The sequence below is a fragment of the Orcinus orca genome, chromosome 6 (assembly GCF_937001465.1).
Source record: "Orcinus orca chromosome 6, mOrcOrc1.1, whole genome shotgun sequence".
NCBI classification, from domain to species: Eukaryota; Metazoa; Chordata; class Mammalia; order Artiodactyla; family Delphinidae; genus Orcinus; species Orcinus orca.
Window position 1 is genome coordinate 105,645,275 of NC_064564.1, and position 21,037 is coordinate 105,666,311.

At 45.0% G+C, this 21,037-nt stretch overlaps 1 protein-coding gene and 1 long non-coding RNA gene across 3 annotated transcripts in view; one reads left to right on the forward strand and one right to left on the reverse strand.

Annotated features, from left to right (window-relative positions):
• Positions 1-407: 407 nt before the first annotated feature.
• BRINP1 (BMP/retinoic acid inducible neural specific 1) overlaps positions 408-21,037 on the reverse strand; it is a 183,252-nt gene continuing 162,622 nt past the window's right edge. For both annotated transcript variants that reach the window (XM_049711018.1, XM_004269284.4), the window contains exon 8: positions 408-1,981. In XM_049711018.1, coding sequence (XP_049566975.1) covers positions 841-1,981 — 1,141 coding nt within the window. In that variant the 3' untranslated portion in view covers positions 408-840. The remainder of the gene's footprint in view (positions 1,982-21,037) is intronic.
• Positions 4,981-9,412, forward strand: LOC117201079 (uncharacterized). The gene is made up of 3 exons (XR_004483026.2): positions 4,981-5,071; positions 5,447-5,620; positions 7,553-9,412. It is a non-coding gene; the product is annotated as an uncharacterized LOC117201079 (long non-coding RNA).

Genomic DNA, 21,037 nt, shown 5'->3' on the forward strand with positions numbered 1-21,037 from the left:
CAAAACAACCTGAGACTGAGAAACCCTCATCCCTTGGCAGTTTAGTTGGAGTAAACACACAAGTGGCCAGCATGATTTAGACGGAGTCAGAAGGCAGGGCTCAAATCGCTGTTCAGGCAGTAACCATGTGTAGCCAAGGGCATGCCATTTCTCTCTGAGGCTATTTCCCAAACTGAATCAAGGAGGTCACTAAGCTGATATCCAAGGCTGCTTACTGTTTTGAACACCCTGTGATTATGTGAATGCCTCTCCCCCCCAATCCCACCTATTGCCCAGCTTCGATTAGCTTCAGTTTATTCAGCGTGAAAGAAGCTATCTGGGTGAGACAGAACTGTCATTGCATCCCCACCCTTCTGTGCAAATGAATCAAAAGAACCACAAGGAATTAAGGATAGAGAGGAAAGAAATCATAACCGAAGAAATATCTTCTTTATCTATGTCCATTTCCTCCCACAAGGAAAAATGGCAGTGTCGGTTGTACATTACATATATCTTTCTTTTTAGTGTTTAATCTTAGCACCTGCACAGCAGAGATCTTTACAATTCATTGCATATGCTCTCTCTCATCTCCCCCCTCAATACAGCACCTGAGGCCTAAGAAGCAACTCCCTCCAAGCCCCTCCCAAGGCTGAGACCCTTCTTCACGACAGAGTATAGAAATAACAAACATGCCCAACGGTTTTATACAGTTGCTAGAATGTTTTCGTTTCCAACGAATGAAGATTTTTCCTCCTTTCCTTTGAATATTAATTACATTTTACAAATTTGTGTTTGTTTTGCTTTGCTTGGTTCTGTTCTGTTTGTACAACAAAAGGGAACGTCCGTGGCAAAGAGTCCAGGTTAACAGAGCTTGGCTGTCATCTGGTCCGACTGTTTGAGGATCTCGGTGTTGTAGAGGTCCAGCGCGTGGTTCACCCTGATGATCTCGCTGTTGGTCAGTTTCAGGCGGTGTTTCAGCATACAGGAGAACAAGTCCAGCTGGGGCTTCCCCGGGGCCACAGGGGGGGCCAGGCGATTGATTCGGTCCCGAATATCTAACAAGAGGAGCATCACAGACGAAGAGGAGTAGAACTGGCCGCCCTGCGTGTAGGACTGGTTGACCTGCTGCACGGCGCTGCGGAGGAGGTCGGCGTTGAACCTCAGGCTGTACCCGAACACCTGCACATCCGAGATCTTGATGTAGAACTGCCTCTTGGAGGGATCGGACAGGTCCACAGGGCCCTGGCCAGTCTCATTCCGTAGGAGGGTAGGTAGCCGAGTCCGACTACGTAGGTAGATGTGGACCGTCTCAAAAAACGTTTTCCACCGATTGCCCAGCAGGAGGGTCCAGTTGTAGCACTGGCTGTTCTGGAGACGGATCTTCTCCCAGCGCGGGTAGCCGAACTCCCCGAAGGGCATGTTCCAGCCCTCTGAGTGGCTCCCGCTGAAGGGGTTGATGTAGACGAAGAACATGGGGTCCAGGCTGCTGTTGCGCATCTGGCAGATGCGCATGGACATGCCGATCACCATGTGGATGAAGTCCATGCGGTTCTTGTTGCTCTTGAGAGTGAGGGACATGCGCTTGCGCCACCGGGGGTCAAAGAAGGTGTCGAGACGGATCTCGTTGCTGATGAAGGTGGTGTGGACGTAGAGGCGCGAGTCCATCTTCTGCAACAGGTACTTTAGCTCCAGGTCCTGGAAGTCCAGGTCGGTCTCGAAGCTGATGAACTGCTCGCTCCGCTCCGAGTCCACGTTCTGTGGTTCGCAGCGGCCTCGATACAGCTTGTAGCCCTTGTTGCAGGAGCCGCAGAGCGAGATGTTGGCCAGGCTGCACATGGCACAGCTGTTGTTCCCTCCGATGATGCAGGGGATGGGGCGCTGGCACAGCGTGGTGCTGCCGTGGCACACGCAGCTCCTCTGGCTCTCCAGGAAGGTTCCCCAAAACCCGTTCTCATTGCAGTAGAGAAGCGACTGGACCCTTGCAAGCCACTGCTGAATTGTCCTGAGGGGTAGAGGTGAGATGGAGAATGTTAACCATCATGGGTGGGCTTGTGGTTGTCCAGCTAGTAATGCAAAGTGGGGTTATGCTTATCCAACTGCTAATGCAAAGTGGAGCTGCCCAAAGAATGAAAGGACTGGGTAGAACAGTTATCATAGGAAGGGCACCTATGATAGTACTACAAGAACTACACTGCAGTTCCTGGTAATGCCACAGAGCAGCTACTCGACCTTGTACTCTACCCTTCTAATGTTCAATGTCCTCATCTGTAAAGGGAAGGGGTTGGAGTGAATGTTCTTTGAAGCCCTTGCAGCTCTATAATTGTATTACTCATTCGTCCCGCAGAAGTTTGATTCAGAAAATTAAAGCGTATGAACTCAAAAACCCCTGCCGGATGACAACAGATTGTAAAACAGCGGCAATAAGAAGAATTTAGGGGTTAATTCTTTTAACCTGCGCCAGGTGTGTCAACCCTCTTCACAGATTCCTCCCATGAGGTTATATAACATCCAAAAACTTCAACAAAAACAAATTATATTTTATATTACTCTGGAGATCAGGAAGTGCTTCCATATTTATGGTCTTATGTGATCCTCCGAGTGGCTTTTCAGAACAGGTAAGAAAGATGTTATTTCCCCCATGTTTTCCAGAGCTCCAAACTCTCAGGTCAATGAAATTTCCATCACAACATGTACCTCTAGGCCCCCCTCTCCACAGCCCCTCAACACATTTATAAACAAACCCAAGCCTGTCCGCAGATTCCAGCCTCTGAAACATTCCAGTGAAGGTACATACTAGATCAGATAAGAAGCAACAGAAGAATAGGTAAAAAGATGTAAGACAGTCAGCTTAGTGGCCTCTCATCTTTCCTCATTTCTGTGCAAGTCCCCTCTTCCACGCTACAAATAATCCCTTACATGTGTCTAGCACTTTTTACCCTGCACAGGCTACATTCACTCCCATTTCCTCACTTAAGCTTCACAACCACATCCCCAAAATAGCTTGGGACTTGAGGTCAGTCCGAGATCGCTTCAAATCCTGGCACGTCCACTCCTGAGCCCAGGGAATTCCCCCCACACCGGGCTGTGGTGAGGATGGCATGAATTGTTTTGTGAAGTCTTTGTCCCTAACTGGGTAGGTATTAGGGACTCCATAAAAGTTAGTTCTTGTTATTCCTGCCAAGGGACTCTCAGCTCCACTTTCTAGACATGGCAAGAGAAGCTCAGAGGTGAAATCATACAATGAGTGAGTAGAGGAATCTCCTGGCTCGTAGCTCTTCAAACAAGAGTCAAGGAAGCCTTTCTTAAGGCTCTCACGTGCTGTGGTGATGTTGACGATGATGATGACCGTGGCGGCAGTGGTTCCTGATCCGCATTTTTGAAAACTGGAAATGGAAGCCCTTTTGCATTGTACTGCATCTGGCAGGAAGTGCTAGCGATCTACCTATTCTATCATTTCCACTGCCAAGCCACAATCACCAAGCCCAAGAACCATGAGGTAGGCAGTACCGCCTGGTATTGAAAGGCATGTGCGCTGGCCCAAGCAGAACTGAGTTCGAGGCTCAGTTCTGTAACCAGGAACAAGATACTTCGTGTGTTTGAACCTCAGTATCCATATCTAAAAAGAGAATAATAAAGCCCGTCTTAGGCAGTGAGGGAGACGATTGAATGAGACGGTGTATTTAAAGCATTGAGCACAGAGCCTGGCATAGACCAATTATTAAAAAGGTAATAAGAAGTACTCTCATCCCAGAGAATAAGCGCTTCCTTTGAAGGCATTGAGACACTCTCAGGGATTTCACTATCCCTCTGGGGTTGGAGGGAAACCGTGTGGTTACTTGGGACATTTGGAAATGGATACTGTTGAAACGGCTTCCCAGGATGCTGTGCTTTAAAGGAGGTGCTTATCGGCTGAGAGAAAGCGGAGGAATAATTAGAGCGCTCTTTGAAACAGCTCTGCCTTTTAACTTCACAGAACGATCCTGGCTTTGGCAATGAAACCTCCCTCATAACATTCAAAACACTGTATTGAAACCCCTGGTTTTTTGGTCAGTTTCCCCTCCAGGCTCTAAGGCTGGAGAGAGGGGACCCCCTCCTTCCCTGAGCATCTAGCTCAGAGCCTGGCTCTAAATAAATGTTTCCTGAATGAATGAACAGACAAAAATTAATATTTTTCTTATTTATCACTTAAAAAACAAACAAACAAACTCCTCTTCTCTCTCCCGAACTGCAGAATTAGTTTTCAATACCTTGCGCCCGCACAGCTCCAGGCCTCCCCGCTCTCTGCTTCGTGGGACCAATCCCATTACAGCCTGGAGAACAGCAGCGGGCCCAGCCTTCAGGAGACGAAGCTGGAATGATAATGAGCCGTGCGGCTCCCGGCTCCCCAACCAGAACATTGACTGAATATCGGCTATGAGTCATCTGATATTTTTGTGAGCTGCAGGGGCACGCCACACGTCTCTGATTGCGTGTGGTTCCATCTGACAAGAGCGTCATTTCAAAATGCCTCTTTCAAATGGCCCACACTTGCCCCGTCACTCCCTCTCCAAGTGACAGGACAGTACCCCATTTAGAGCTCCTCTGTTCCCATCTGCAAGGCATTCTATAACCCCGTAGAGCGCCCCCTTTCTCGTGTCTCATCATTGGGACCCTTTGTCAGGACCGCATCCCCCCACTCCTTGAATCAATGCCTCATTGTGGCTGAGCTCTCAGCATTCTCAGTGAGGGAAAGAGGAAGATGCAAGTTCCTGGTGAGGCTGCCACAAGCAAAGGGCCGAGTGGCCAATTAGGATTCCAGCCCCGTCGAGCAGGAGGGACTGGGGACAGAGGCCCTCTGAGGCGCAGCAGAGAACTGCCTGGCACCTGCATCTCCTGACCCCAGAATAATCGTGAGGTTGTGGGCTGTATCAAAGAAGGCATTAATGATACTGCGAGAGGACTAAGAGGCGGGGCACGGGGAGGGGGGCTGGGAGCGCAAGGCCCAGGGAGAGGAGAAAGAATGGAGGAGAGAGATGGGGACTGGGGAAGCGTGAGGAGAGAAGGAACGGCCTCAGTGATGGAGGTGGAGGGGGAAACAGGGAGCCCGACCCAGGTGAGCAGACGGGGGCTGTGGACGAGGAGGGCTGGAGAGGGGAACGGTGACGGGATGAAATTAGTGTGGGCAGGATGGAAACGAAGACACTCAGGCAAGCCTTCATGCGTCGTAACTCCCGGGGCCACGGGAGGGCAAACCATCCTTTTCTGAAAGGGGGGTGGGGGTCAGACGGAGAGCAGTGTTATTGGTGAGCCCCAATTCCCAAGGTCAGTGAACGTTCCTTAGATTTCAGTCCTTCATTTTGAAGAGAAGAGCAAAACCAGAAAAAACAAGCTCGTCCCAGTTTTTTGCATGCTTGTCCTTAGCACAAGCAACTTCTGATGAGGAGTCCACCTCAATCAGGGCAATCTCCTACACCTTCTCCATCTCCAGCCAGTGCTCTGGGGAGTAACTGCTGATATTCAGAAACCCTGCCACGCTGGAAGGCATGCAGCACCTTAAATCAGCCAAGGGAATCGATGGCTCACAACCACCGAGCGCTCACTGTGTACCAGGCGTTGTGCCAGAGCGCTCCCAGAGCAGCATGGAGAACCGTCCACAGCACAGGTGAAGAGAGTGAGGCCTTGACAAGTGGGATAACTTGTCTGACATCACAGAGTCAGTCCACATTCAAATACCACGTTCTCTAACTGCAGCACCAGTGTACTTTCCGACGTACCACAACGTAAAATTATAACGACAAAGCCAGCAAGGAGGAGGAAGCAGGCCACAAGAAGAGAAATATATTGAAATAATGGAAAAATACTGAAACTTTGAATGTGTGAAGGCCCTATTATCACATTCCTCGCTTCCCCTGGACCTGCCAGGATCCCTCTCCTCCATTCACAGATAATTGGAGCTCACCGACAAGTGCTCAGGGAGAGGCTGGGGACCAGGGGTAAGAGGGACCGCGATCTATAAATACCATTTCCCAGGCTGGCTGGTGACAGCCCACCTCAGCTCTGGCAACGGAGGAGCGGCTTAATAGGCCAGCTCCAGAGAGATGGGGCGGGGGCAGTTTTCACAGAGGGCTGACGCAGATCCACTGCAAGGCATTCAGTGTGTGGCAGTGAGGACCGCGATTTCAGATGCTTTTCTCTGTCCCTGGGGATCCAAAGCATCTTCTCTTTGCAGCCAAAGCTGAACTCCAATACATCCAAATCAGCATCTTTCTGCTGGATGGGATTTCAGTTCATTATGATGGGAAGGGTGGGGGGAGCAGGGGTGAGGGGAGGGCAGGAAGCTGCATTTTTATTCCTAAAGCTGGAAAACCCTGGGGCCTGGTAAGTAGGCTCCCACAGAGGTTATACATGAAGCTACTTGGACCACAGAAGCAGAAAACCTTCAAGAAGCAGCCTTGGAAATATCCAGCCCATCTCCCTCATGTTGAGACCTGAACATTGAGATTTAGTTGCTTAGGTGGGGGATCAATGTTTCTTGAGTGCTTTCTATATCATGGCAGTCAGCCTTTATCCTTACATCAGCCCCATGAGATAGGACTCCTTTGAGAGGAGGAGAGGGCATGAAAGACCAGAGAGGGACTGTGACTTTCCCATGGTCACACAGCATGGACGTAGATCAGAGCTCAGGATTTCTAGATCCAAACCCTGTGTTCCCTCCATTCCCCGCTGTACTTTTCCTACACTCTCAAACCCAGGCTGGAGGAGAAGCTAGGCTCCGGGCCATGGGGACACCTCTGCTGCTCCCCTGCAGGCTCTGTCTTTGCCTCAGCCAGGATTTTCTGGCGACCTGACAGGCCTCCTGGTGACACAGCTGGAGTCACTCATCATTTGGAGGACAGAGGCTATGCCACCCAGGGCTTCCCATCAGTGCTTTCAACAGGGCACGCCTCCCTTTCGGAACCACCTGGTGGGAAGCCCAGGCTGGGATTCCTAATTCAAGCAAACTTCCTGCTGATTTTAATTGGAGGTTTTGCCCAAGACAGGAATGCAGTGCCAGGCCAGTGGCATTTTAGGGAAGATCATAGGAATCGAGTGCCAAGGAGAAGGGGGGAACAGATTTAGGCTAAAATAGAAAACTATAATCCATAAGTCCCATTTGCCTACCAGAAGTGTTTATTTAAAAGGGAGAGGAAAGTTTAAAAAATGAAATCAGAGTTCTGAATCAATCATTCTTCTATTAATTCCTAAGACTCTACAAATTGTGTACTCTATAGACCAGAGACTAGTGCTAGACTGGGAAGACAATTGTTTTTAGGTTTCTGACGATGCACTGTTTAGGGGGTGTGCTGTGTATGACTCTGTTGTGTGTGTGTTACAGGAATAGTGCTGATACAAGATGACTATATCAATGGTGTCAGAATGCTTGGGGCTCTACTGAAAGAAGCCTCGATTTATGGATGTGCTAGGGTAAATTATAACTGGCCATCAGACCCAGTCTGTGTTCATCATTTTCCCCAGATTCATATTTAGCTTTAATCATTCCCCTCCTTGAGTTTCTATCATTGACTTCATAGTTTGTTTTCCTTCCTTCTGATAGTTCTTCACATAATGTCAAAGAGCCTCATGGAACAGCTCATAGCGATGGAAGAAAAAACCCAAAGAAGAATTTTGTGGTCCCTTGCCACGATGAAGATGCTTTCTGGTTTGGAACTGTGGAATGAAGGCAATAGGTCTTATTGGTGGAGGGCAGAGGCAGAGGGTAGAAGGGGGGAGGGGAAGAGCAGCAAAGAGAAAACCCGATGGAATCTTTAAAATTAGGTTGTCAGGAGTTTAACTGGGGAGGATTATGAAACAATTTTTGCAAATTACATAGCTCTGTGTCTGGAAGGAGGTGACAGGCAACATCAGCTACATGTTCAAATTCAGCATTTTGCTTTGGGGCATGGATGTGCTGAGGGTAAGGAGGAAGGATCCAGAGGCTTCTTTAGGGCTGACAGAAATGCTAAAAGCGGCAGGAAGCTCCCAGGTGGAGAGCTGCCAGAGAGTTCTAGTCTTCCTGGGCGGAAGTCAGGCAGGAGAATGACATACAGACCAAAGGTGAGAGTGTGAGAAGGGGCTAACCAGGTGTAACGGACCTCACCCTGAAGCACAGTGGTGGTCATCTAGATCAATGATCTGGGCAGTGACGGGGGTGAGCCAGTTAACAGACATGGGAGTCAGTTAAGGAAATGCTGGATCTGCTCTACCACTATTTTGTTGTGGATATTTGACCTTGGATAAATCACTTCACCTCTTTGATCCTCAGTTTCTTTATCTGTCAAATGGGAAAGGTAACACCTACCTTACACTTTATCTTCAGAACAAGAATCAGATACGTGAAGCTCCTGGGAGGTTCGCAGTGAAAGGAAGCTATCTGTGATTGACCATTAACTATAATTATTACTGAGGGCAAAGGAAAACTGTGTTTTATATTCCTCTCAGGTACTACAACAGCCCAGTTGATTATAGCTTAATGTCCTAGTCTCCCTGTCACTCACCCTCCACAGTTCTAATGAACGCTGTCACCATGATGCTTGAAGAAAGAGCTAGATGTGGGCTTTGGAGTCAGAAAAGATGGGGTATTGAATCAGAGCTCCGCTCATTACTTAACCTTGAGCTAATTGCTTGTCCTTTCTAAGCTTCAGTTTCCTCAACTACAGAATGGAATAATAATACATTACTTGCAGGACTGTTTTGAAGATCAGATAAGATAATGTATGTAGAGCTTCTAACATAGGTAGGTACACATTGTCTCTCATGAAAACAAACTATTGTGCTCCTCTTGAGCTCCCAAAGAAAATGGTCCCTTTGAAATAAGTATAGATTTAAAAATCCAGGGAAAGAATTCAATAAATATTGTTGGGTCCATTGAATATTGATATTAAAACAGCAACAACAACAAAACTCTCTTTGATACTTAATCTCTTCTATACCCCAGAATCATTAACAGATGGATTGCAGATCTAAATGTGAAAAGTAAAATAATAACATCAACAAAACACCTTTTAGAAGAAAACACAGAGGAGCATCCTTATGACATTGGAGTAGTCAAAGATTTCTTAACACAGCTCGCCATAAAGGGAAAAAACATGTTGATTAATAGGGATATATTAGGATTAAAACACATGAATCAAAAGATACCATTCAAAGAGTGAAAAGACAACCCTTAGTTAGAAGGGTTAGTTAGAAAATATATTTGCAATATCTTTACCCAAAGACTATACTTATAGTACATAAATAACTCCTACACTGGCTGGATGCTGGGCTAGTCAAAGGCATTTCATGCTGCCTGAGTTTGCCACTCCTTCCTGGGTCTCTTTAAACCAGAGTAGATGCAATTATCACAATTTATATTTTTCTTCAGAAGGTTCTCACTAAACTGTCTAATAAATGTGATTTGTCCCAGAAAAAAAAAAAAGGACCAAACAGGAAAGTAGGCAACTGATAACGATGATATGAACGGGCATGTCATAAAAGAGGATATTCAATAGGCTAACAAGCACATGAAACTCCCCGTCATTAGTCATCATGACCGCGCCAATTAAAACTGCGATGGGATACTTCTGCAGCAGGATGGCTGAAATAAAAATAAAAAGGATGAGAAACACTAAGTATGGGCAAGGATGTGGAACAATCAAAACTCTTCTACGCTACCTGCAAGAGAGATCATTCGTTCAGCAAGTTTGGAAAGTGGAATTAACTACTGAAGTATCTGTAAAGCTGAGCGATCCCCTCCCTAGTAGACACCCAACAAAAATGCACATAGACGTTCACTCAAAGGCGTGTGGGAGACAGCAGCACTCTGCCACAGCCCCAGCCTGAAGACTGTGCAAGTGACCACCGCAGTACAATGGATGTCTAGAAACACAGCGGAATACTCTTGAGAATGAATGTGCCAAAACCACACAAAACAATATGACGGAGTCTCACAGAAGAATGAAAGGTGAAAAAAGCCAGATACCAAAGGGTCCACACTGCACAAAGAGAGGAGAAACTCGGCTACAGCGTGTGGAGCCATGAGAGGCATAATTCCCTGGGAGAGAAGGCTGATGGCATCAGAAGAGGACACAGTGCATTCCTGCACTGCTAATAACGCCCTGTTCTTTGATCTAAGCGCTGGTTACATGTGGGAATTCATTCTGTGAAAATTCATCTTGCTGTACACTTAACGATATTTTCACCTGCTATATATCTCTAACACTTCCATAAAACATTTACCCCAAAAAACGTCCTTTAAAACAACCAGAGAAACACTATTAAGGCAGCAATATGTTACATTTTTATATCACTTTTAAACTTTCTAAAGCTCTTCTGTTTGGTTCTCTGATTTAGATCTTCACGACTTTTCTGTGTCATAGGTTGGGTTGAGGGGTATCAAGGATTTTTAAGGATATGAAAAACTGGGCTCAGAGAGGTGACGTGACTTCCTGAAGGTCACCAGTGAGCTGTCACGTCACTAAGATTACAACTCTCCCGGATGTGAGTTTGTTGGTCGATTTGGAGGGTGGAGGTGGGCAGGAGCATAGGGAAATGGTGCTAAAGAGGATAAAGAGCTACAGAAATTGTAAGAAATTAGTTCTATTTCTGACTCAATCCTCTAAGCCTCTAGATTCTTTTCTGAACAAGAAGCCACTTCTGAGCCCCAGGGAAGGAAAAAAACCCCTGAAAATCTAAAAGCAACAAAAAGGGTCTGGAGATACTTATTTTCTTGCCTTACGTCAACCAAGGGAGTCAATTCCCTACTTGCTACAGATGTACAATGACAAACAGGGATGGGCATGGAGGCATCCCTGGTAGCGCTGAGCTGAACAAACCCTGCACATCACTCATGGTGAAGCTCAGCTGCCGACACGCAGCTCCCTGCCCCTCACCCTGATTGTGCATCCTTGGGTTGCCATGGGGTTAGGCCTTACTGCCTTCTTAACCTCCGTAAATAGAAAAGAAATGCACAAGATATTCTTAGTGAAAAGCTTCATTGCCCCATGGTTGGGAGGGTACTTCTAGGATTCTGTGACTGACAGCAGGCTACCCCGAGCTAGCCCAGGGTTATCTGTTGGCTTGTACCTCTTCCTCAATAGGACAATTTAGTACACACCCAGAATAGGTCCTTGCCACGAATTTGCCACCTCCTCCCAGGGTGCGCGCACGTGCACACACACACACACACATCAGTAGGTCAGGGACTGTCAAAGTAGCAATTAACTCTGGTAGGTGGAGCTGTCTGTGTGTTTAGCGTGGCAGATTTTCAGAATTCCGGAGTGGAATGATGCCTAGACAAGGCTTAGTCCACGGGAAACAGAGCTTATGTGACTTGCCTGAGGTCACACAAATAGTACCTGGAAAGCCAGAGGCAGAATCCTTCCCTTGAGGAAGGAAGGACCCTGCACACGGCCACAAATGTAGACCGTTCATCTTTCCCCAACCTCTCCCAAGGGGACCGACAGCCTTTTACCTGGGTGACTGTGCATTGGGGGAAAGGAAATATTCATACTTTTCAAGGATTACTGGACACTGGCTTTGAACTGATAGTATTTCTAGGAGACACAAAATGTCACTGCGGTCTATAATCAGCATAGGTGTTTATGGGGGGGGGGGTCAGGTGATCAATGGGACTTTGGTTCAGGTTCTTCTCACAGTGGGTCTGATGGTTATTTCCGCATTCCAGAGTGCATGCTTGAGATTAATCCATAATTGGAGTACTCTGCAACGGGCAGAAACCCCTTCCTTCCCACTTCTGGCATCCCCACCAAATAATAAAACTTATATCATGGAATATCCTCTCCCTCTAACCAGCTTCCAAGAAAACAAAACAAGACCATAAGAACAACAACAAAACATGTACCTAAAACATGTACCTAGCAACAACAAAACATGTACCTAGGCCGAAGCATGTTGCAAGGGGCATAAACCAGACGATAAATCCGCTAAAACAAACTTTGTCCTGATTGACAAAGGTTCAAAAGGGCACTCTTGTATTACAAGATATTTCTTCATAAGGTCTCTGAAGAGTGCACGAACCTGTGTACTAAAATGTATCACAATGGAAAAATAAACAAATGACAAACCCACAATGTACGGCGGGTGGCCACGGATCCTTTGACACTCCTCCCATAGACAGGAGATCTCTGTTCCCCTCCCTTGAATCTGGGCAGATTCCACCACTCCTTTGACCAATACAGTTAAGGCAGAAGTGATTCACTTAGTTTATGGACTCAGCAGCAGCCTCTACTTCTTGTCTCTTGGAAAACTCCCCCCTTAGAGCTCTGAGGCCACTTACAAGCAGGCTGACCACCCTGCTGAAGAGACCACATGAAGAGACCCTGAAGAGAGAGAGCTGCCCAGCTGAGCCCAGCCTTTTGCTCACCTCTGCTAAGGAACCAGATATGCGAGTGAAGCTCTCTTAGAACCTCCAGCTCGGCCCAGCTGCCACTTAAATAGCAATGAGTGACTTCGTGTCACCTCATGTGGACAGAAGAATTGCCCAGCCAATTCGGGCACAAATTCCCGACTCATAGATCATGAGCATAATATAATGATTGGTGCTTTAAGGCCCTAAATTTGGGTCAATTTGTTAAACAGCAATAGATATTTAAACTGTTATATACCATGAGCCCCCAGAGAGAACTCAGGATCTCTCTTCCTCCTTCCATTACTACCAAGCTATGTAACTGTACCAGGCAGAACTTGAAAAATGTCCTCCCTCCCCAAGATTCCAGGCTCTAACCCCCAGGACCTGTGGATGTGGTGAGATATCACTCCCAAGACTGTGTCCTGTTATTTGGCACAGTTGATGTAAAGATCCTGAGATTATCTAGGTGAACCTAATTTAATTAGAGGTGTCCCTTTGAAAGCAGAGAGTTTTCTCTGGCCGTTGGCAGAAAGAGAATTCAGAGAGATCCAAAGCCTGAGAAAGACTTGCTGCACCTCTGTTCCTTTGAAGATGGAATGGTCCATGTACCAGGACTGGAGAATAGCCTCTAGGAGCTAAGAGTGAACTCTGGCCAATGACCAGCAAGGAAAAAGTGACCTCAGTCCTATAACCATAAAGAAGTGAATTCTGCCAACAACCAGACTGAGCTTTGAAGTGGGTTCTCGACATCTTCATTTCTGCTTGTGAGACATCAGCAGAAGATCCAGCTATACCAGGCCCAGCCTCCCGACCCATGGAAACTGAACGATAATAAATGCATACTGCTTTCAGCCTCTAAATGTGTGGTAATGTGTTACAGAACAATACAAAACCAATATAGTTACTCTGGCCAAGACACACTCTGTTCTATTTTATTCTTTAATAAAATGACAGGAATCGATTAGATGATCTTTTAGGTTCCCTGACAGCCACGACATTTTATGATTTTGTAATTTTAGGCCATTTAACCTTCCTGAGCTTCAGATTCCTAAGGTAAAGCACAGGTGCAGAGGCCCAGTCCTGTGCCGGTTTTCTTTTACCTGCTAGAGCTCAAGATCTCTGTAAACGGAGGCACCCCTGTCTTATTCATCATCTACCAAGACCTCATGCATAACGCCTGGCACTTAGTAGGTGATCACTAAATATCTGCTGGATGAAGGAATGCATGGATAAATGAAGATTCAGTATAAATATTAAGGTATATATTCTTTGACAAGAACAAAGGGCTATGCTTATATAGGATGGCGACAGAAGAAGGGGTATTATTTCATCATGTTGGACCAGTCATTAATTTCTGTAAGCCTTAGTTTTCTCACCTGTACATGGGGAGTCTAATCCTTGTTCTAGCTCCGCCCAACCCCCAGGTTATTATAACAATCAGCCCTTTGCAAAATAAAATAATCTATACGTAAGGTATCTGTCTTATACATAAGGTATTTGTCTTAGTAATAGTTTACTTTTTAGAATTGGGAATATATCTAAGCCAAATGAGGTAAATTTATTCCCTAATTATACCAGAGACTGAGTACCTTCCTGCTGTTATTTTGGCCGCTGCTGGTTAGCAGTCTTGCCACCTCTCAGCAGCAGTTCTACATGCTGGGATACAGAGCCATTAGCATCTGTTTAAGCAGAGGTGTTGGAAACTCAACTCGAAGAAGTCTGGCTGAAGGATGAGGATCTCTATTGTCAGGAAATCACAAGCTGTGGTAGCACACCAAATAACCTGGGTCATTGCCTCTTAACCTGGAGTAAATCATTCTTCTCCAAGGCTGTGTGCTGAGGAACCCAATCCCTTAAAAAGAATTCAAAAAGAATGGTTCTACGGCCAAACAAGTTTTTAAAAAAAATGCATATGACCCCTTCTCTATTTAATTATTTTTTAATTCAACATTTCCTAAACTTATTCAATCAAAGACACCACTTCCTCCCCTCCCCCCATCCCTTCACCCCTTCCCAATATCCTATCAGTTCCCTCAAGAGAACTAACTTTTGCCTGGTTTTGACCAAGTGCACATACTGTGAGATGAGGACATATTTATGGCAGTGAAGAGAGGCTTCTAATCCAAGGTTAGCTCGGTCCCCAGACCAGCCATATCAGCATCACCTGGGACCTGGGACCCAACCCAGATCTACACAAGGAATCAGAAACCTTGGGGTGGGGTCCAGCCATCTGTGTTCAAAAGGCCCTCCTGGTGACTGTGATGCCCGCGCCAGTTTGAGAACCACTGCCTTAACCCACAGATCTGTGGTAAAGCTCATGTCAACACAGGACATTCTCTCTACCCCAAGTTCAAAGCATCATCATCCCTCAACTTCCGTCTCAAATGGTCCCTCACTTCAGTTCAGCAAATGCTGTGTCCTTCTATGCCAGGCACTCTACCTGTTACTGCGGTGGGGGTGGGGGGGATACACTGGTGAACAAGAAAAACAGAGTCCCTGCCCTCACAGAATCTGTCGTCAAGTAGGGGAAATCTAGGATTAAACACACAATTGCAAACGTGCCAGGGGGTAGAAAAAACTTCCACGCAGGATGCAGTAAAGACATACTGTTGACAGTGCAACCTGGTCCAGTGTGCCAGGACAAGCATCACTAAGAAATGGGGGTTTGATCTGAAATTTAAAGGATGAATAGAACAATCCAGGCAAAGAGAAAAGGGGATTCTTAGAGTCTTCCCGACAGGAATACATTTCTCTCCTTTCTTACCTTTACTGCTATTCAAATTCCATGTTTATACAATGGGAAGCATAACAGCATCTATTTTACAGGGTTGTTGTAAGGATTCAGTGAGTAAATTATGTAAGGCATTTAAAGCTGTGCCTGGTACATAATAAATAGTCATTATACATTAACTATTATTATCATGGCGAGTTAGTAGGAATAAGAGCTGCTGTCTCAGGACAAGCTCCTGAAATTGACCTGCCTGTAGTGACTTGGCACACAACTGACACTCTCCCTTCCATCTGATCAGAGTGATGTGTGATGCTCTTGGCACACTGAATAGTCATGGCGGGTCGGTTACCCTCCTACAAAGCCCACGTGCTTCTGGTCCCTCCAAGTAACAAGCACATTTACCAAGAGTCGTTTTGTTTGTTCCCAAACCTGCTTATGCCAGTTGTATTTGCTATTATGTTCCTGAGACCAAAGTATTCTAGGAATGTGTCTTCTACTTTATGAAAAGTATGTTTAGATCTCTATTTTTGTGTTTGGACAATAATTGTAAAACGCTACACAAAAGCATAAAAATGTCTAGGATGAGAAATAATATTAGCTTATAAATTGTATTGGCTTAAACACTAAAGATGTAAGCAAATTAGCTTTAAGTATGCCATTTAACTATCGCTCTCCTTTCTTCCAAAGCGATTAAAAAATTAAACTTTTTGAAATAAAAAAAAAAATCAAATAAATCAATGAAATGCGAGCTTTTTTCTGTGGGAACTCATTTGAATTCTGTGGGAAAATTCTATAAAGACCAGTTGATGAAAGAATTGCCACCCACTTAAATAAAGGAGAAGTACCTGGAGAAGACTGGGAGGGTTCATAAAAACCTACAGACGTTTAGGTGTTGCTTCTTAAGAGTCTGTAAACTACTGCTCCACTCTGAATAAACCAAAGTTGGAAATACTATACTATAATTACTATACTATACTATACTATATATAGTATATATACTATACTATACTATACTATAGTATACTATACTATAATTACCGGTGTGGTTTATGCAAGAAAGCCAGGAAAACATCAAATGGAATATATTATACAAACACCCTCAAAAAAGATTTTGGCCCGACTTCAAAAGTCTGGCCAAGAAATATATATTTATATATTTTAAGTTAAAATAAATTGTGTTTATATATGTGCAGCATTGCATACATTTTAGCGTTCCTTATTTTAACTTTTTCTATTAATTGAGAAATCATTGGTTTCGAAATCTGTCTGATAAGGAGCCTGTGCTTGACTTCTTACTATGTGCTAAAAGTGGCATATATGTTCTTTTATTGATTTTTCCGATGGTGGGTATCATTTTTATCTCCACCATGTCAATTGGAAAAATGAAGTTCAGATAACTTAATACTGTACCAACGTTCCATTGTTAGTAAATGGCAGTCTACACCTTGGTCTGTCAGATTCCAGAGTCTAAAGCCTTAAGTATCTGAAATTTCATTGCCTCTCTACTACGTTATTACATTTTGTTGGGCTCATGAATTATTTTCTCCAATGGAAAGATCTGTGTCTTAGAAGCAGAAACAGTGTCTTCATCAAAAATCTAGCATCTACTACAACTGTGCTCTTGATTATATTAACATTGCATCCGTGCATTTCTTTATAGGTTATGAAGAGTTTTCACATACAGTATCCAAATTGACTGAGACATCAACTCCATAGGGTAGCTTTTCTTATTATCCTGATCATACAGGTGAGGAAACACAGGGCTCAGGTAGGTTTCGCGATTTTTTGAGGTCACACATCTAATAAGTGGGAGAGCAGGGACTGTCAGCCTAATAAACTGACACTGACTTCAGCTCAATAAAAGATAAGAAGTCACACCCCTCTGCCCCCCAGCAGGAGTCTGTGGAGATTAAATCCAGAGGCAAGTAAGCATAGGGTTCAGAGAGAAGAATCAAAATCAGTGTGGATACTGAAGGTTCTCATAATAGAGAGAACGATTATCCTGGTAGCTGGACTCTTTCCATAGACACCAATTAAACGCTGTCTGGAGCAGGAAGTTTGTAGAAAGCTGACCTGGGCTCAGAAGCTATGGCCCCACGATTGAAGCCTGAGGTGGATGCCCCCAAGAGACCTTCATCCGAACAATGCATAATTACATTGTGCCTGGCTAAAGCCCGGGGGCTGGGTCAAGTCCACGTGAACATGAGAAGTAAAAAGAAACCGAAGACCAGGAGTCACTGGAAAAATGCCAATAGTTATACTGCCTGCCCTCAAGTTAAAGTTCCATGAATCTCCTTTGTCTTACAATACTATAACCTCTACAAAAATCAGGACAGGGTGTGGGGAAAAATATCAAATCACACTGTCCTTAAGCACCTAGTTGGTGCTAGGAATTTCTTTTCATCTCACTGAATTTAGTAAACTCTTGGAAGTGTCTATTTTTGTCCTTTTTTTTTTTTCACTAGGGCGCATTTCCCAAAGTAGTGGACTTAACAACAGATCCTTGCAGAATTTGGATGCAGGTCAATTAAAGACAATCTCAATTTGCAGTTTCCATTTTACTGCCTGGACTGTCACAGTCAGAGGGCCTGAATTTTAATCACACTCTGTTCACACATTCCCAGAGTGACCTTGAACACGTCACAACTCCCTTTGGCCTTAGTTCCTTCCTTTGTAAATGAAGAAGACAATTTAAACCACATACAATGTAGTATGCAAAAAATCTGTAGATTATTTGTATGGCAATGCATACAATTTTAAAATATTGTGTCAACATGTTTTGGGGACCCCAAGTAGAAAATAATTTATTTGCCCATTCATTGAGCACATTTTAAAAAATGTGTGCCAATTACCATGCTAGGAAGTTATACTGTTAAAGTGATAAAAAACATGGGTCCAGATGCGTACATGGGGCTGACGGTCTCACAGGAGAGACAGGTGTTAATAACTGGGTAAACAAAGGTACAGTGGTAAACTGAGATTTGGGCTTCATTTGGGAAATCAGATCGCTAGGAAAACATATTAAACAAGTCCTGATACAGCCTTTCAATGCAAGGAGCACAGGCTTTTGAGCTGAGATCTGAAAGATGCATAGATACTATTGCAGATAAGGAAGAAGGAAGAAAGCTTCAGGGAAGAGCCTGTGTGACGCCTATGGGGTGGGAGGAGTGTGCACACCTAGTGAATTGAACGATTAGTGAGTTGGCTGAGCGAGCCAAGAAGAGGTGTGAAACACAGAGTAAGAGGCAGGCAGAGGCCAGATCACGACAGACCTGTAGGTCATCTTAAGAGTGTGCCCATTCTCCTAAGAGCAGGGATTAGTCACCAAAGGCTGTCGAGATCAAATTTGCTTCTTAAGTAATAATTCTGACGGCCTCCTGGAACATAGATTAGAAAGTGATTTGAGTAGATTTTGGGAGGCTTAGCTAAGAGGCTACTGTCATTTGGGGCAAAAGATCTGAGTTTGAACTGTAGGCTACTCATGAAAATTGACTAGCATCATCAGAAAGCAATATGGTTCAAAGATTCAATTTCCATTCTTGTATCAATATTTTGGAGTTGAACAGTTACTCTGTCACTCTCTGTGAGTGATATTTCTCCTAGGAGTTGGGAAGGACCTCAGAGATAACTGAGCCCAGTTGTTTTCAAACTGTTTTAGCAAAAATTTAAAAATCACCTTATTTTCCCAAATGAGTTTTAACGCAGAATTCTCATAAAGAAAACGGCTAAAGAGCTGCCCCGGTTAAAGGTGAGGTGCACCTGTTCTCTGCTCAGCCTGTACCCGCCCCGCAAGGCTCCTTTTTTGCACTCAGCATTCTCATTCTGAAATATATGCTACAGATCCAGTGTGGACTTAGTCGGGCTCACAACAGGGCCCAGCCAGGGGGACTTGAACTCTGGTTCAAACAAGTGTCCTTCTCAAAAGCACATCCTGAGGCTAGATAATGATGCTTTGAAGACAAAGACCCCTTCGCTTGTATCTTTAAGTGTCTTACAGTGTCTGGCATAGGACGGGAGACCAGGTAGTCAGTAAACATTTATGGAATTGCACAGAAGCCAGCAGAGTTCACTGCTCAAGCTGATTTTGTGCTTCTTTTCTTTTTTCTCTCCCTCTCTCCCTTCCTCTTTTCTTTCCTCCCTTCCTCCCTGCTTCCTTCCCTCCTTTGCAATGAGAGGTGATTTCCATCACATTGCAGTTTGTAGTTTAGGCAGGTAATCTGAACATCTTGGATCATCCTGCCTCAGGGGCAGGTAGAATAGCATAGATGTTAAGGGAAAGGACTCTGCCAGGGTTTGAATCCTGCCTCTTATTTGATGTATAATCTTCAGCGAGTCAATTAACATCTCTGGATCTTAAACTTCCCCATTCATAACATGGGATGAGTTGATGCTGCCAGGTGAGTTGTCATGATGATTAAATGAGGTGAAAGTGTGTAGGACAGTGCCCGGGGCAAGAGAAATGCCTTAGAGTGTTACCTTGAACCTAAACTCAGCCCCATTCTCTTCCTGATGAATTTAATTCCAAGTTCACCCTGCTTGCAGAGCCCCCTTTCACAGAGCACTCAGAGTTTACACAGTGCTGGCAGACATACCATCTCAGGTGAGCCAGACAGAGACCCTCTGAGGCAGGAAGAAGAAATTATGCTGCCTGTTTCACAGATGAGAAAACCAAGGTTCAGAAAGTCTAGTAATAGTGACCAAACTCAAAGCCCACTTCCCAGTCTTTCCGCCTTTTTAACTGCAAAACATAAGGACATCCTGGTAGCGAAACAATCCACAGGAAACTTCTCTGTGGGTCCCGCCTTTCCTCGACCTGTCTAACTGAGGTACTATGGTCTGACTCTAGGGCCAGCTCCTGCACAAGCTAAAAGAAATCCACCACAGTATCCCTGGGACCCCCCAAATTACCTAATATGTGATGGAAACCCAATCTGGTTGGGTGTTGCATTCCCCATTGGCAGGTGTGGTCTGGAATTAATCCTGCTACCATCATCCCAACAAGCACTGACCCTTGGGGGTGGGATGGGTCTTATTTATCTTAATGCTTCCAGAGCCCCACACAGAGTAAGTTCTCAGGAACTCCTTGCTAAGTTGACCTGCACTGAACCTGACCTCTTCTCTGTACTTACAGGGGCTGTGTCTGGTGTGTCTGCCTGGGCTCCAGAGCTGATTCCGGGTTCTACAACTGGTGCCGTTTCTTGAATCTCAGCACACTACACTAGGGTCTATAAAACTCTACTCCTGGTCTGTCATCACCCACATGACCTTGAGGGGCTCACCCTGCCTGTGACATCATCCTACACTCAAGCCAAGGTGCCCCAACCCAGCGCAGCCGCCTCTCCTGCTTCTGCTCGCCTCCTAGAGCCTGCACAGGGCTCCTGACCACCACACCCACCCATGGAGTCAGCAAGACCCTTCCAATCCTGCTGCTTAACTGCCCTGTGACCTTGGACAAGTTAATTTAATTCCATCTCTGCCTCGTCAGTTTCCTTACCTATAAAACAAATCCAATCGCATCCACTTCATAGAGATAATGTGAAGATTAGATGAAAAAATATACGTCATCATTATCATCAACACTCAGACTCACTGAATATTACTGTGGGCTAAGCAATTTGTATGCAAAATCAGTGCCTGGTAAAAGTAAGAAAAATAGCTTAACACGTATTGAGTGTTTTCTATGTACCAGGCCCTGTTCTAAACAGCTTATGTGGGTTCAAGCATTTAATCCTCAGAACAACCTTATGAGATTGGCACTGTTATTAGCCTCATTTTATAGATGAGAAAATTGAGGCTCAAAGGCGGTTGTAACTTCCCCAGGGTTATAAGGTGAGCAGGCAATAAATCTGGGATTTGAACCCAGGCAGTCTGACTCCAGAATCTTTACACATAGCCAGCTCTATTGCCTATTATAATAGCTGCTCAGTTAAGTGTTTGTTATTGCTCTGTGATTGTGATTATCA